Source organism: Mus caroli, chromosome 14 (genome assembly GCF_900094665.2).
Source record: "Mus caroli chromosome 14, CAROLI_EIJ_v1.1, whole genome shotgun sequence".
NCBI classification, from domain to species: domain Eukaryota; kingdom Metazoa; phylum Chordata; class Mammalia; order Rodentia; family Muridae; genus Mus; species Mus caroli.
The window spans coordinates 44,282,275-44,299,135 of NC_034583.1; the positions used below are offsets into that span (position 1 = coordinate 44,282,275).

At 43.1% G+C, this 16,861-nt stretch overlaps 1 protein-coding gene across 1 annotated transcript in view; it reads right to left on the minus strand.

Annotated features, from left to right (window-relative positions):
- Positions 1 to 553: 553 nt before the first annotated feature.
- Rab2b (RAB2B, member RAS oncogene family) overlaps positions 554 to 16,861 on the minus strand; it is a 19,750-nt gene continuing 3,442 nt past the window's right edge. The window contains exons 3-8 of the mRNA XM_021181947.1: positions 15,610 to 15,677; positions 9,585 to 9,667; positions 9,310 to 9,402; positions 5,001 to 5,112; positions 3,551 to 3,619; positions 554 to 2,637 (exon numbers count right to left, since the gene is read on the minus strand). Coding sequence (XP_021037606.1) covers positions 2,530 to 2,637; positions 3,551 to 3,619; positions 5,001 to 5,112; positions 9,310 to 9,402; positions 9,585 to 9,667; positions 15,610 to 15,677 — 533 coding nt within the window. The 3' untranslated portion in view covers positions 554 to 2,529. The remainder of the gene's footprint in view (positions 2,638 to 3,550; positions 3,620 to 5,000; positions 5,113 to 9,309; positions 9,403 to 9,584; positions 9,668 to 15,609; positions 15,678 to 16,861) is intronic.

Sequence of the window (16,861 nt, forward strand, 5' to 3'; positions counted from 1 at the left end):
TGTAGGTAAAATACTATCTTCAGCCAATTCTCTAATGCTTGTGAATTGCTAGGAAAATCGGAACAGTAAAGAACTTTTCAACAGAAACTATAACATTGATGGGTGCATTGGCACATTCAGTACTCAGGAGGCTAACACGGGAAGATCAGGAGTTCTAGGATAGCCTGAGCTACCTCACCAGACTTAAAAAGAAAGGAAGAGAGAAAAGAAAAGAGGGAGGGATGAAGGAAAAATGGAAAGTACTAAATTATATACTCAGTTTTGTGCCTGGTTAAAACAAAACAAAACAAAACAAAACCAGGCTGAATATAAATTCAACAACCACTAAACCTTTGTGGAATGAGGTCGGGTTAAAATTCAAAGACCAGAAGCATAATCAGCTCAATGCCCAGATGCCTTCTCATTTCCTATGGTACAATGTTAACTTTACTGCTACTATAAGGAACAGAATTCAGAATAAAATCAATTCTAAGAAGGAATTATCTTTGATGCAATATTCTAGGAGGATGGTATCCATTTACACTCAGGGTATAATCAGAAATGACACATGAAATAAAAGTAGCTTGGATCATGCATATATTTAATAGTAAAACGGTCATTAACAATAAAAATTAGAAAATTTGGTGAGACCTCAGTGCTGTGAAAGAAAATGAGACAAGTAAAAAAGACAGCAAGTGTCCCAGGAGGTGATGCCAGGAGTCAGCAGAGGCAAACTGGGCTGACAGTTACAGAGTCTACGGAACGGGTAAAAAAGTTCCTATGTATATGAGTCTTGGTAGCAGGCATTCTTACTGTAGGCTGCACAGAATGGAGACAGTTACAGTGAGGCAGGACAGAAGAGCAATGAGAAATCAGGATAAGGAGATGGGGAAACCAGGATACAATTACATAGAGATGACTCTAAGGCCTTTTGTTTCTTCTCAAGTCTTAAGTTTTAAAGCATGTCACTTAATTCCAGATGGTGAGTTGCACAGAGTACAGTAAGGGAATGGTGGGATGGACTGGGATGACAGGGGCCTGCTCTCAGAGAGCTTACAGCCTATGTGAGACAGATGCTTCTCCCTCACCCACCCTGGGTTCACTACAAAACATTTATAACGTGAAACACATACAAATAAATATACATATGGATAACATAGGAATGCTAAGAAGTACTGTGTTAACAACTGCGGAGGGCTCCCTAGGTCAGTCAGTGAGGGTTTCCTAAAGGAACAGAGTGTCAGTATGATGGTAGTGGAGGATCAGAGGGTAGAATTTGTGCAAAGGTACAGAAGTTGGGATAAATATGTCATTTCAGTAACCAATTAGCTTGATTAAGAGGAAACTTCTAATAGAGCTGGTTAGAGAGAATGCACAGCCACCTGGGAGTCTGAAGCCTCAGGATCCCAAGTTTAAGGCCTGAAAGTTCAAGGCCAGCCTCAGCAACTCGTCTCAAAACAAAAAGTATAAGAGAAGGCTCCTGAGGGCACAGCTCAGGTTCAGCACTTACCTAGCATGTTTAAGAACCTAGCTTAATCTCCAGGGCATGTGCACGGGCTCGCATGTGTGCCTATGTGTGTGTGTGTGTGTGTGTGTGTGTGTGTGTGTGTGTGTGTGTAACAGTAGAGAGAACAATTTGGTAAAAGAAAATGTAATGCTAGAACTGGTCCTTTAAGCAAAATGAACAACTTATGTTTTCTTAGGTATGGGTGTGTGGCGACAGGTCCGGTACCCACTCCACTGCTCTCTACGTTCTGTAGTTAAGGAAAAGAACTAGCAATAAAAAAGGCAGCAAGCCTTGCCTAAGCATGGCACTCTAGAGATGTGGGGCCCAAGTGCAGGGCTCCTAAGGAATGATGCGCAAGGTTGTACACACACAATAAATAAAAAGGAACTGGCAACGAGACAGTGCAGAGGCACTCAGCTTCTATAGGAACTCTTATCATATGACACGCAGGTTTCCAAGGCAAGGAAACACACGCAATGAAATCACTATGTATAGATCTATATCCAAAGGCTACTCAGATCCTTAATTCTAAATGTTACATCAGAATATCCTTCACCTTAGCTACTAAAAATTGGGTGAGGAACAGACATGTGTATTTATTCCTTTCTCTCTTTCCTTTTTGGCTTTTTTAGACAGATGGCCTAGGGAAACTTATGTAGCCCAGACTGACTCCAAAACTCCTGGCAATCCTTTTGCCAAAAGTCCTGAGTGCTGGAATTATGGGTATGTGCCATAACACCTAGCAAATAGATGTTGACAGCAAGTTGTTTGCCTTTTAACTACTGTGACAATCAACTTTGATTCTAACATTTTAGAAACTAGAGGGTGAAAGAGCCGTAATCTACGCGGAATGCTCATGTCCCTAAAGGAGGACAGGTCGGAAAGGGCCCAAATTTCTCCTCATGTTTTAAGTGGAAGGGTGAAACATCGCACACTGAAAAGAGGCTGTCTCAGCCTAAGCAACGAGGAACTCCTTCGTGGCGCTGGCTGACCTGAAGCTGCTCCTGGAGAGGAAAGACAAAGCGCTCACTCAGGCCTGGTGTTCAGCAGCAGCCAGAGTCAGGCCCTATGTCAGAAGCGCTCTGCTGAGGCGAGCACGGTCCTACTGAGGAGGTAATTGACTGCTGGGGCCCAATCTTGATGCCATTTGCCTGTAAAGGAGAAAGGCAGCAATTCCTGCATCAGAGCTGAAGAGAATTCGAAGGAAGGACAGAGATACAGGAGAACCCTTTAGTTAAATTCTAAGAATTGTGTCCTCTAGCCAAACTGTTGAAAGAGTGAGATGACTGGTTATGAGGAGAACCAGTTGGTGAGGGTGGAGTTGGCTTGTTTCAAGGTGACTGCTGCACACAGATTTCATAGCTGTCTATAGAATTCAGGTGTGACAGAGGGGGTGCTCGGCAGGGGAAATACTTGCCACATAAGCATGACAACCACAATTAGATACCTAGAAACCAGACAGGAGCCAGACGGGCATGGCAGCTCACCTACAATCCCAGTCCTTGGAAGCAAAGATACAGGGAGTCCCCAGAGCAAACCTGCCTCAGTGTGTAAGGTGAACAGTGATAAAAGACACCTGTTGCCTCCAGATGAACACCCACATTTTTGCCAACACATATGTAAACATGCTCATCACATACATGCTCATCACATACATGCTCATCACATACAACATACATAAGAAAAAAATTCTTTTTTTTAAAGAGTAAGCAAAGCAAGCGAGTAGAAGTGGCAAACAAATTAGCATATGATTCTTTGTTTTGTCTCCTAAGAAATTAAAAATCCTCTCTCTCTCTCTCTCTCTCTCTCTCTCTCATTCTATAATAGTAAAAAACTGAGGTCAAGGAAAAAAACGCTCATATTATGTAAGTCTGTAAACCACTGACATATCTCTTTCAACAATATGTATGGGGTTCAGACTGAGAGAAAACAGAAGGTAATGTGGGTTCTTAGATACCCGCACTTAAAAAACACCTGTGATCAGTGTGGCATCAGGCAGGAACGCTGACATTCTAGAGAACATCTATCAAATAGCTGCCGGTTCTAACCCCAGGCTTTTCTCACCTCATTGTGGACATCAAATAAACCTTGCTGGATCTTCCTGTATATTTCTTTGGCTGTATTAATGTAGGCCTGGAGGAGACAGAAATCATTTATCAGTCTTAAATTTACATAGAGAGATGATATGTTTTTAAAGATTTATTACTATAGATTAAATACACTGTTGACTGTTGCTGTCTACAGACCCACCAGAAGAAGACGTCAGATTTCATTACGGTTGGTTGTGAGCCACCATGTGGTTGCTGGGAGTTGAACTCAGGACCTTCAGAAGAGCAGTCAGTGCTCTTACCCGCTGAGCCATCTCGCCAGCCCGAAATACAAATATTTTTAATTGGATTCCTAAGGTGAATTAAGAATCTGGATGTGGTAGTCCCAATCCTGTGACCTCAACACTGAGGAGGCAGAGGTAAGGAGATCACAGGCCTGAGGCCAGCCTGGTCTACACAGTGAATTCCAGACCAGCCAGGGCTACCCAGAAACACTCTATCTCAAACTGACTAAATAAAACCTGAGAATAATTAATAAACAGTAGAAGGGAGCGATACAGAGAATTCCAGCTAGAAATGGTGGTGGAACATGCCTTTAATCCCAGCACTAGGGAGGTAGAGGTGAGTGGCTCTCTGAGTTCAAGACCAGCCTGGTCTACAGTCCAACCAAGGTTACATAGTAAAATCCATAATAAAAACAACAACAGCAACAACAAAAAACAACCCAAAAAAGATAATCTCAGCCAGGTGGTGGTGGTCTACCCCTTTAACCTCAGTACAGGGGAGGTAGAGGCAGGTGGATCTCTGAGTTCAAGGCCAGTCTGGTCTACAGAGTTGAGTTCCAGGACAGCCAGGGCTACACAGAGAAACCCTGTGTCAACAGCCCCTCCCCATGCCCCCCACAAAGTTATTTCTACAAATGTACTTATAGAAGCCATTGAATAGATATGGTGATGCATACCTGCCGTCCCAATACTCCAGGGACTAAAGCAGGAGTATTGCAAGTTTGAGGCCAGCTTGCCCTACACAGCAAGTTCTGGGGTCGACTGAGCTACAGAGCATAACCATATGTGAAGAAACAAACCCACCACCACAATGAAACACACTGAGTACCGTTAGAAAGGGGGGATCCTATGGTTACAGAGGCTGATACTCCTAGGTCATTGTTAGCAACCATGCAAATCAAACAAACACACTCAGCCGGACAATACAGTCAACACCTGCTATCACACTGAGGATAGTTTTGTCAGATTCCCAAGTAAAGTGATGTGTAAATAACAGTGGGGTCTAATCCATATGTACCAACTAATTTTATCCAAGGCAAAGGTAAAACCTTGGAATTGGGGTGAAAGAGAATGGGACAATTCCCTCAGGAGGTTCACTTTGACCACAATACATTCTTGGTTCTACAGAGCAGGACAGGAACAGCGTCACCTCTGAGACACTCCCCACTTCTGTAACAATACCTCTTCAACATTGCAGGCTGTCTTGGCCGATGTTTCCATGAATATAAGGCCGTGCTCACGAGCAAAGGCCTCTCCTTCCTCTCTCTTCACATCCCTTCGAGATTCTAGATCACTGTAAGAGATTAATTAGGGAAGAAACTTTAAAGGTTCAAGAGAAGGCCGTAACCATAGTTCTAAAAGGATCTCACAAGTTTAAAACAGCCAATTGGTCCTTGAAACGTAGATCCTACATGACACTCTCTTGTCTTAGTCTTTTAGCTGGATATGGCAAGCTTAGTGGATATCCACAGGAGACCTGCACTCTGAAGAGAAGCAGAGGAGTGGATGGAGTGGTGGTGGTGGGGACTGAGAGCTCTACAGAGGGGGTACTGGGGTGAAGCTATACAAAAGAGAATTTACAAAAACAAAACAAAACGGTGAAAACCATAAGATTTACCTGCCCTTTCTTTTCTTTTAAGACTTATTTATTGGGGCTGGTGAGATGGCTCAGCAGGTAAGAGCACCCGACTGCTCTTCCAAAGGTCCTTAGTTCAAATCCCAGCAACCACATGGTGGCTCACGACCATCCGTAACAAGATCTGACTCCCTCTTGTGGTGTGTCTGAAGACAGCTACAGTGTACTTACATATAATAAATAAATAAATCTTAAGAAAAAAAAAAAAGACTTATTTATTAGCCAGGCAGTGGTGGTGCATGCCTTTAATCCCAGCACTTGGGAGGCAGGGGCAGGTGGATTTCTGAGTTTGATGCCAGCCTGGTCTACAGAGTGAGTTCCAGGACAGCCAGGGCTACATAGAGAAACCTTGTCTAGAAAAGCCAAAACCCAAAAAAAAAAAAAAAAAAAAATTATTTAATATATATGAGTACACTGTCGATCTCTTTAGACATACCTGAAGAGGGCATCAGATCCCATTACAGATGGTTGTGAGCCACCATGTGGTTGCTGGAAACTGAACTCAGGATCTCTGGAAGAGCAGCCAGTGCATTTAGCCACTAAACCATCTCTCCAGCTCCCTGGCTTTTATTTTCAAGTGGGATTTTTGTGTTTTGTTTTGTTTTGTTTTGTTGAGTTAGTCTCTTTGTATAGACCTGGCTGTCCTGGAACTTACACTATACACTAAGTTGACTTCACACTCAGGGATCCACCTGCCTCTACCTCCTGAGTACTGGGAACCCCTGCACAGAAGATTCTAGCCTTTCAATCATTTAGAAGAAAGAGGAAGAAAGTAGTGTATCAGCAGCAGCAGCAGTTGTTGTTGTTTATTGTGTTGTTGTTTATTGTGTTGTTGTTTATTGTGTTTAGTGTGTCAGAGTTACTATGCTGTGATGAAATACTATGACCAAAAGCAATTTGGGGAAGAAAGGTTTATTTATTTATTTCATGTATGAGTACACTGTGGCTGTCTTCAGACACCAGAAGAGGGCATCAGATCTCTTACAGAAGGTTGTGAACCACCATGTGGTTGCTGGGAGTTTTACTCAGGACCTTAGGAAGAGCAATCAGTGCTCTCAACCGCTGACCCATCATCTCTCCAGCCCCACTTAAGCTTCCACATCACAGTCCATCGAAGGAAGTTAGGGCCCCTTAAACAAGGCAGGAGCCTGGAGGCAGGAGCTCATGCACAGGCCATGGAAGGGTGAGGCTTACTGGCTTGCTCCTCAGGGCTTCTTCAGACTGCTGTGTTATAGAACCTAGGACCATCCACAAAGGACTGGGCCCTCCCCCATCAATCATTAAAATGTCCCACGCCAGGTGTGGTGGAGCATGCCTTTAATCTCAGCTTGACTAACACTCACAAAGAACGGGCTTCAGTCTCAGGACCAGAGTCTCAGGACCAGGTGTGTGGAGCTTGCCCTTAATAATCCTAGCACTTAGAAGATAAAAGCAGAAGGATTAGAAGACCCAGGCTACCCTCAGCTAGTGTGTTCAAGCCTGCAACACCCGAGACTGTGTCCAAAGAAGCCTGATAGTCGCCCCCCCCCCGCCTGATAGTTTCAATACATTTTATTGATTAATTATTTACTTGTTTTGTTTGTTGTATGTGTATGTGTTACCTGTGTGAGTATATGTGTGTCTTGGCATATATGTAGAGGTTAAAAGGCAACATGTGGCAAGGTTGGTTCTCTCTACTATATATGTTCCAGGTCAAACTTTATGTCACCAAGCTTGGCAGCAAGCGCCATTACCTACTGAACTATCTCAACAACCCACACTATGTTACTCAGCTCTAATTATTTCATCTTTAAGGTGTTTCTAAAAAGTATGTGTATGTATTTGTTTATGTATGCCACTTGTGTGGATACCCACAAAGAAGCCAGAAGAGGGTGGAGATCAGGCGATGGTGACTCATCTGGCAAGGATGCTGGGACAGAACTGAGATCCTCAGGAAGAGGATAAAGAAATCTTCACCCCATGAGCCATCTCTCCAGCCTGGTTTTGGGTTCATCTAGCCCAGGCTAACCCCCATCTCTCTATGTATCCAAAGATGGCTTTAAAACCCTGATCCATCTGCCTCCACCTCCCAACTCTTGGGATTACATGGTGATGTCTGGCTTAATGATTTGATTTTTTTTTTTTTTTTTTTTTTTTTAGACAGGGTTTCTCTGTGTAGCCCTGGCTGTCCTGGAACTCACTCTGTAGACCAGGCTGGCCTTAAACTCAGAAATCTGCCTGCTTCTGCCCCCAAGTGATAGGATTAAATTATGTGTTTCTCTCTCTCTCTTTCTCTCTCTCCCTCCCTCCCTCCACACATGCATGTCATCTGTGTCATGGCGTACATGTGGAGATCATAGGACAACCCTTGGCAGCCAGTTCTCTGCTTTTATCATGCAGGGCCGAGGGACTGAACTCAGGTTGTCATGGTTGGTGGCAGGCCCCTCTACTCACCAAACCCTCTCACTGACCCTGACAGGGTTTTCATATATAGGGCAATCTGGCTTAGAACTCACTAGATAACCCAGGCTAGTCTCAAACTTGTGAACCTCCTACCTCTGCCCCACAGTGCAGATATGTACCACTGCATTAAATCTAAGCCAGGACTTTCTTTTGTCCTATAAATACATTTTTTTTTTTCTGAAAACTAGAACTACAAAGTGTTGCCAAAACTGTAAAGTGGAGCCCTTGTGAACTGCTGGGAGGAGCGCAGCAATGGTCCTTATTGTTGCAGTGCAAAACACTGCAGTGGTTCCTCAAAAATGAAACACACAGTGTTCATGTGATCCGGTAACCCTGCTGCTGATGTAGTCAAAGGAACTCGAAGGCAAGAACGGAACAGACATGGCTTTATTCCCGTGTTCATGACAATATCAGTCACTGTAGCTACAAACTGGCAGCAGCCCGAGCGTCCACATAGAGACAAGAATGAAATGTGGTGACAGTGCACACCACAATCCTGAAAAGGCAAGTCTTAAAACATGCTGCAACATGGACACGCTCTGAGACACGGTGCCAGATAAAGTAAGCTAAGCTCTCATAACAGCACGAGTGTCACACAACTCTGCTCACATGAGGGATTTATAAGGAAAGTATGTAAGGGCTGGAATGTGGAGGTGCACTCCTGTAACCCAGTGCTCTAGTGAGGCTGGGTGGGGAGACCAAGGCCAGCCTGAGCTACACAAGGCCCTGTTCCAAAAACAACGACAGCAAGAAAGAGGAGGGAGGGAGAGAGAGAGAGAGAGAGAGAGAGAGAAGCTGAGAAAGACCCTGAGGGCAGGATAGAGGACAGAATTCAATGGTTCTAAAGTCTGAGGAAATGAAAAGTTGTTAAGATGGATAATGGTGAGGTTTGCAGAACCATTCTGTTTAGGCCTACAGAATACTCTAGGAAGTATTTAAAATTGTAAATTTTATATATATCTTACCACACTAACATTTTCTTGATATATTAAGGAAGTGGGTGTTAAGAAATTCAATGTTACCGGGCAGTGATGGCGCACGCCTTTAATCCCAGCACTTGGGAGGCAGAGGCAGGCAGATTTTTGAGATCGAGGCTGGCCTGGTCTACAGAGTGAGTTCCAGGACAGCCAAGGCTACACAGAGAAACCCTGTCTCGAAAAAAGAAAAAGAAATTCAGTGGCAATTAGATGGCACATGTCTACAATTCCAACCTTTGAGAGGTAGAGACAGGAGGATGGCAGCATGTTCTAGGCTAGCCTGGCCTACAAAGTGAGTTCCAGGCCCTCCAAGGCTACTTCGGAGAGACCTGGTCTCCAAAACTAAACAAACCAGAACAGAAAGAAAAGAAACTCCGTGTGTACAGAGGAAGTTCGCTGCCTCCTGGTAAGCAGCCTTTATAAAGACAGACTTTACCTCTTATTCCCAATCAGCATTATAACCATGTTGGAGCTGGAGTGCTGGCGGGCGTCCTCTAACCATGAGGTCAGGTGGTTGAAGGTTTCGCGTCTGCAGCACAACAATTTAGAATACTGGTCAGGAGCCGGGTTCAAAGAGCCACAGTTGCTCCAAATGCATGAGAAAGGGCGGTTACATGTGTGCAAAGAAGCAGCTGCCCTACTCCGTGTCCCTGGCAGAGGACAGCTTCAGGGAAGTCGAGCAAGAACCCTCCCACGTGCCAGCCAGCTCACCTCGTGATGTCATACACCAGCAGGGCTCCAGCTGCTCCCCTGTAGTAGGAACGGGTGATAGAACGGAAGGACTCTTGCCCAGCCTTTACCATCAACATGGCAACAAAAAATCCCAGTAAAACTAGGTTATTTCCAGAGAAGTGACTTGCTCACATGCCACCCTAAAACAAAGAATTTAACTAAAGAAAGAACTTGTGCTAGAATTAAAAAAAATCATCACCACCACCACCACCACCACCACCACCATCATCACCATCATTATCATCCTCATCTAAGGAAAAGAAAGTGCCTGTCCAGGGAGGAGCACAGGTAGACTAGTTTTCAGTAAGAACATGACTGAGAGTTCAAGTGGGTCAATTACTACTTCTCATGAGATGGTGCATCAGACTGTTAGATCTTCATGATCCTTAGGTCCCAGACACCCAATGCCAATAACATGATACCTACAACCTTCATACACATTTATTTCCCAATACCCCTAAAATGGGAAACAGGGCTGGAAACTTATCCCCAAATATGATACCAAATACACTACATTATTTTTTCTATTCTTATTTATCTGTAAAAAAGGAAAATTATTTCAGAATGCCAATACCCTATCCAATGGAAGGTGCATTCCAAAACAACAATGTGGAAAACCAGATATAAGCAAGCTTATGCTGAGGAACCCCTGGCATTTCTCTGGTAACAGCAAGAATATCTGGACATTCCTTGCTGAAATCCTATGGTGGGAAGTAAAAATAAGGAATAGTAAAAAATAGAATAGGAAATTCTAGTCCAGGACCTAAAATAGTTCTCCCTAAAAGAATCTTGTTCAGCCAGGTGGTGGTGGTGCACACTTTAATCCCAGCACTCAGGAGGCAGAGGCAGGCACATCTCTGAGTTTGAGGCCAGGTTGGTGTACAGAATGAGTTCCAAGAGAGCCAGGACTACACAGAGAAACTTGTCTTGAAAAACCAAAAGAAGAAAAAGAAAAAAAAAAAAGAAAGAAAGAAAGAAAGATGAAAAAGAAATTTGTTCACAATCTTATCTCATTTCTGATGGAACCAAAATATTGCTTTATGTATAACTGAGCAATTGATTCCCCCATACACTAGATCCTCTTTCTTTTATTCTTTCTTTCTCTTATTCTTTCTTCCTCTCTTTTTAAAGATTTTTTTTTTTTTTTTGGTTTTTTCGAGACAGGGTTTCTCTGTGTAGCCCTGGCTGTCCTGGCACTCACTTTGTAGACCAGGCTGGCCTCGAACTCAGAAATCCGCCTGCCTCTGCCTCCCGAGTGCTGGGATTAAAGGCGTGCGCCACCACGCCCGGCTAAGATTTTTTTTTTTATTTATACAAGTACATTGTAGCTATCTTCACACACACCAGAAGAGGGCATCAGATCCCATTACAGAAGGTCATGAGCCACCATGTGTTTGCTGGGATTTGAACTCAGGACCTCTGGATGAGCAGTCAGTGCTCTTAACCACTGAGCCATCTCTCTAGTCTCTACTTTTGTTTTCTTAACATAATAGTTCCTTTATTTTATTTTTGTTTAATGGAACCCCGGGTGTTATTTAAATAAAAACACGGGGCTGATAAGATGGCTCAGGTGTTATGAGTGCTTACTGCTCTACCAGAGGATGGACGATCAAACCCTAGTACCGACACTGGGCACTTCACAAATGCGTGTAACTCCAGGTCCATGGGATCCAATGCACTTTTGTGGCCTATGTGGGCACCTCACACACACACACACACACACACACACACACACACACACACACACACACAGAGTCACAGCCTGGTATGCTGGTGCCAGCTTCTACCACTAGTACTCATCTAGCATCCTGGTACACAGGACACTGAAGCCAAAGAACTCCAAGTTTGACACCAGCCTGGGTTACAGAGGAAGACCCTGTCTGAAAACAAAACAAAACAACAAAAACAAAAACAAAACAGAAAGCCACAAAATACTTTGTGTGTTTAATCATCCTGTTAGAAAAGTTTTCACATTTTTGGAGTAATTTCTCCTCATAAAACCCAGGAAACGAAACTCATCCTTATTCTATAGCCAGGAAAACTACAATAGCCACATGGGAACATAAATGGGTTTTTATAGTATAACACCAACTGGTAAGAGCGCCGACACTACAGTAACATCACAATGCTTGTTTGAATTTTATCTCATGCGCATGAGTGTTTTGCCTGCATGCTTGATGAACACCATGTGTATGTCTGGTACCTAAGGCACTCAGAAGGTAGCATTGGATCCCCTGGAACTGAAGAAATGGATGGTCATGAGCCACCATATGGGTCCTGGGGATCAAACACAGGTCCTCCGTAAGAGGAACAAGTGCTCATAAGCACCGAGCCATCTCTCCAGCCTCTACAATTACACTTTAAACTAATTTTTTTCCCCTAGCAGTGGATCATGAACCATAAGAGACAATCACATATATTGTCTCATTTAATTCTCTTAGTGGCCCTAAAGTAGACTAATATTATTCTCCTTCAAGAATGGAAAAATTAAAAAGCTTAAAGGGGCAAGTTCAATAACTGACCAAAAAGCACACAACAGAGCTGTAATGTAAATGCAGGGCCTTAGTGCGTCATAGCACAGAAACCTCTAAACTGGGATATAAATGTGACTAATGTACAGTGACTTTATCTCCCCCACCCCCACTCCCACCCCCACCCACCTCTGTTGGCGTCATACAACTCCTTAGCCCGTTAGGGTCCTGATAGTTCTACAATTACTAGAAATTCTGGACATCTCTAGAAATTAGTAATTCTGGTAGTTCTAGAAACATGTTTAAGGTTTGAAAAGCACCTTTGTCCACTAAGAACTCTGTAGAACTTTATATCTGCTCTGTCATAGCACACCCAGCTCTTCTGGGGTCCTGATTCTGCTTTTACTTCTTACTTTTTGTTCTTTTCTGCTCTACTCTAACATCTCCTCCATCCTCCTTATGGGGTGAGATGACACTGGTATCCCAGTACTTAAGAAGCTGAGACAGAAAAAAGGAGACTGCCTAGCCAGCCTAAGCTACTCAGTGAGATAGTTCCCAAAAAAATCTAGGCAAGGGTGGGAAGTCGAGGGGGGGTGGTTATAACATTCAGAAAGACAGACATAAGATGGCTTCCAGCTGACAACCAGGAAACTTCTTAACATCAAATCTCTATTGTTACAGGGTATTTGACCACCTTATGAACCGAAAGAAATTGTGTTGTTTACTGGAAAAACCTGTTTTTAGTTGCGGTGTGGCTCAGCCTTAGCACACACCTTTAATCCAAGAGCTTTCTGCGTGAATATTGTAAACAAGATTTAAACAGTTGACAGGGAGTGAACAAAGGATTATTAAGAAATAACCACAGAGAGTAAGAGGGAGTCGGGGACGAAGAGCAAGATGCACAGGAAGTGGAAAGGAGGGACATTCAGTTTGAAGAAAGTTTTTTGACAGAGGGCCCTGGGCTGAGGAGAAGGTCACGTGGACGCTTCCCCTGCCTCTCTGAGCTAAGCAGGTTTTCACCCTGAGCCCCTGAGCTCTTCACTGGTAAAAGCACAACACTGAGATTTTGTTTAAAAATACTCCATGTTTTCCTGTCAGCCATGTTCATGAGCACTTTGGAGCCAGTGTGCTGGCTGGAAAGACTGTCTAGTTCAACTTAAGTAAGATCGTATCAATCTCAAGCGTCCTTGTCCTTGCGTCAGCTAAAAAAATGTCTAAAGCAGCAAATAGCTAACATGGAGTTTTCTTGTTTGGTTTCATTTTGTACAATTCTGTAGCCTCGAGGTGAAGCTCAGGCCAGCCTTGAATTCACATTGCTCCTCCCTCTGCCTTTTAAGCCCTGACCTATGGGCTGTTTGAATGAGAATGCCCCCCTCCCAGGCTCATTTGTTCAACCGCTTGGCCTCAGTTAAGTAGGACTGTTTGGGAAGGTCTAGGGGTATGGCCTTGATGGAGGAAATGTGTCACTAGGGCTTGAATGTTTTGGCCTGCAGATCAAGATGTAAAGCTCTCAGCTCCAGTGTCATGTCGGTCTGCTTCCTGCCATGATGATCACTGAATAACCCCCCAAACTGTAAGGAAGCCCCTAATTAAGTTTCTTTCATAAGAGTAGTCTTAGTCCTAATGTCTGCTCACACAACAGACAATCACTAAGGCATGGGGGTAGGCAAGCCACCACACCAAGTTGAACATGGAATTCAATGAAGCTTTGTAATTTCTCCCACGTGAGAGTAAGATACACAGTTTGAAATATCAGCTATAAGTCAGATACTGGTTCTGTTGTTGGTCTTTTGTAGCTGATGGGGTTTTTTTGCTTAGTATTTTTTTAGGGGGGGTTACAGAGGTTTTTTTTGTTTTTGTTTTTTTGAGAAACCTCTCACTGTCTTGACTGGCTTAGAAATCTATGTAGACCAGGCTGACCCTGAACTTGCAGGGACCCACCTGCCTGTCTCCTGAGCGCTGGGATGGCATGCATCCCCTTACCAGGCTTGCCATCCAGGTCTTAAGGATCCTATCCACAGACTCATACAGCCACATCTCTAAACTTTCTTCATGATCCCACCATTGCTCATGTCAGCACTTAAGCACAACAAGAAAAAGCCAGCAACATGGCCATGAAATATCGCACACAAAAGCAATATATTGAGATTAGGCAAAGCTTCACTACATCGTGCCAAACTTCATTGATTAAAATTTACAACACAGACAACTTTTACCTTCAGTTCTCATCTCTGGGCAAATAGTCCACAGAAATTCTCAAACATTTGTATGAAATTGTAATAAATTAGAAATGTTTAAAGAAGCTGTACAATGGTTGAAAACTAAAAACAAAACTAATGTCCATCAATGCAATGGAGGCCGGCTAAAATAAATATATGGTACGTACATTCCGTGACTATGCAGTTGTTAAAACGAGTGAGTCAAATCTGTATTTACTGATAGAAAACGTCTCCAAAATATCAAAACTACTATATAAACAACACAGCTATGTCGACTCTTGTCACAATTCTATACATATTAATATTAATGAAGACAAAAATCTTGGGCTGGCAAGATGTCTCGGTAAGCAAAGAACTTGTCATGCAAACCTGACAACCTGAGCTTGGTCCTTGGGAACCTTTCTTTAAAAGATGGAAAGAGAACCACTGCACAAAACTGACTTCCACTTGCACCAGGTCACATGCACTTACTGTCAAACATACAGGCAATACATACATTATTTAAATTAACAACAATAGCAACAACAACAACAAAAACCTCTACCATTAACTTGCATCTGTCTGTCTACATATCTACCCATCTACCTACCTATCTACCTACCTACCTATCTATCCATCTATATCTACCTATTTATTTATTCATTTTACTTAATCTAGACAGGTCTTACTCTATAGCCTGGCTGGCCTGGAACTCACTTTGTAGGCTAATCTGGCCTACAAAAAAAAAAGAAGAAAAAAACCACAGATATATGTCTGCCTCTGCCTCCCCAGTTCTGGGATTAAAGGCATGTGCCACCACTGCCTGGCTGACAAATTCTATTCTTTAGGGATTTCAGTGCACAGAAGTCTGAAAGAATACACACTGAATCATTAACAGTGGGTTCTTCTGGCAGAACATCAACAATGTGACACAGAAAAGGGCCTTATGTAAGAGGATGGTCACTTTTGTCTACATAAACTTTTATAAGTTTTTTTTTTACTGTATTAGTTGAGTCTTTTTTAGTTTGCTATGTTTTTTCAAGACTGGGTTTCTCTGTATAGCATGGGCTGTCCTGGAACTCACTTTGTAGACCAGGCTGGTCTTAAACATCCTCCACCTGAGAGTCAAATCATTTCAAATAAAAAAGGTATGATGCTTTGTTTTTGACCTGAATATCTCAGTATGTATTCCCTCTTGGCTTTACCTTTCTTGGGCTTTTTGCCTCATCCTACAGTTTTAAAACTACAGGTGTCTAGCATTCCACAAGGCTGCATTAGCTTTTACGGTTATAACTGGGCCTCGGTCTGGTACTAAACTGTTTTGCCCCCTCTTACCGTATCCCAGATTTGCAGTTTGATTTGTTTTCCATCGATGTTGACCATACGTGCTCCAAACTCCACACCTGTCGGTGAAAGTCAAGAGAATGAATATGACTGTAATGAACACATACACGTCCATCTAGAGCCTCATACTTTTCCCCAGTGTTATAATGACGAGTCCTTTGTCGTCACTCACTGACATTCAGCCCAATAGTGGTTATTGCTCCAATTGAATTTGTGTTCCTTTTAGTTTCTTGTCTAGAATTAAAAACCCAAAAACTGGACATGTAGCTCACTTGATACAGGACTTGCCTAGCTCTGGATTCAATCCCCAGAACTACATAAAACTGGACACAGGACTAGAGAGATGGCTCAGCACTAAAGCAAAGCATGTATGTGCTTCTTGGACTGGAATTGGGTCTCTAACACCCTTATCAGATAGTTCATAACTGCCTGTAACCCCAACTTCAAGGACTCCAATACCCTGTTCTGGGCCCTATGGGCACCTGCACACTCATGCACGTGCACGTCCACACCCATGCCCCAGAACCCCTTAACTGGGCATGGCAGTGATGTAATTCCAGGTCTCACGAGGTAAAGGCAGTAGGAGCCCTAGGATCAGAAGTTCAAGGTCATCATTACTTACAGAGCAAGTTCAGGGTTGGCCTGAGGTTACCCTACAGCTAGAGGTATAACTCAGCGATAGTGTAACTGCTTAGAACATAACTCACTAGGTTTAATCCCTTTCATGAAAAAGAAACAAGTGGATTCTAAGTGATAATGACTTAAGAATAACTCAGATGTAGATAAGGGAACAAAGCTAATTCAGATAAAATAAATACACGTAGTCTCACTGTTTTGATTTTATAGTCAGGATGACACTTGCTATATTAAGACCATAGGGGCCTGGGGGCTGGAGATATGGTCAGTGGTTGAGAGCACTTGGTCTTGGAGCAGAACGGAGTTTGATTCCCAACACCCTTGTCCAGTGGCTCACAACTACCTGTAACTCCTGCTGCAGAGGGGTCAACGATCTCTAGCCCTTGTAGGCACCTGTACACACATGTGCAAATACAAACACACATATATACAAAAAAAAATTTTTTTTTAAGATCTGAGGGGGAAAAACCCACATATGTGTTGCCAGAGTTAGTTCTTTCCCTAGATCTGGTTTTATAAATTCTAGTAATAAACTAAGTTTGATTTATTATATAACCAGTTGATTTGTTTTAAGGCCTTATAATGATGGAGACTCTATCTAGATCTT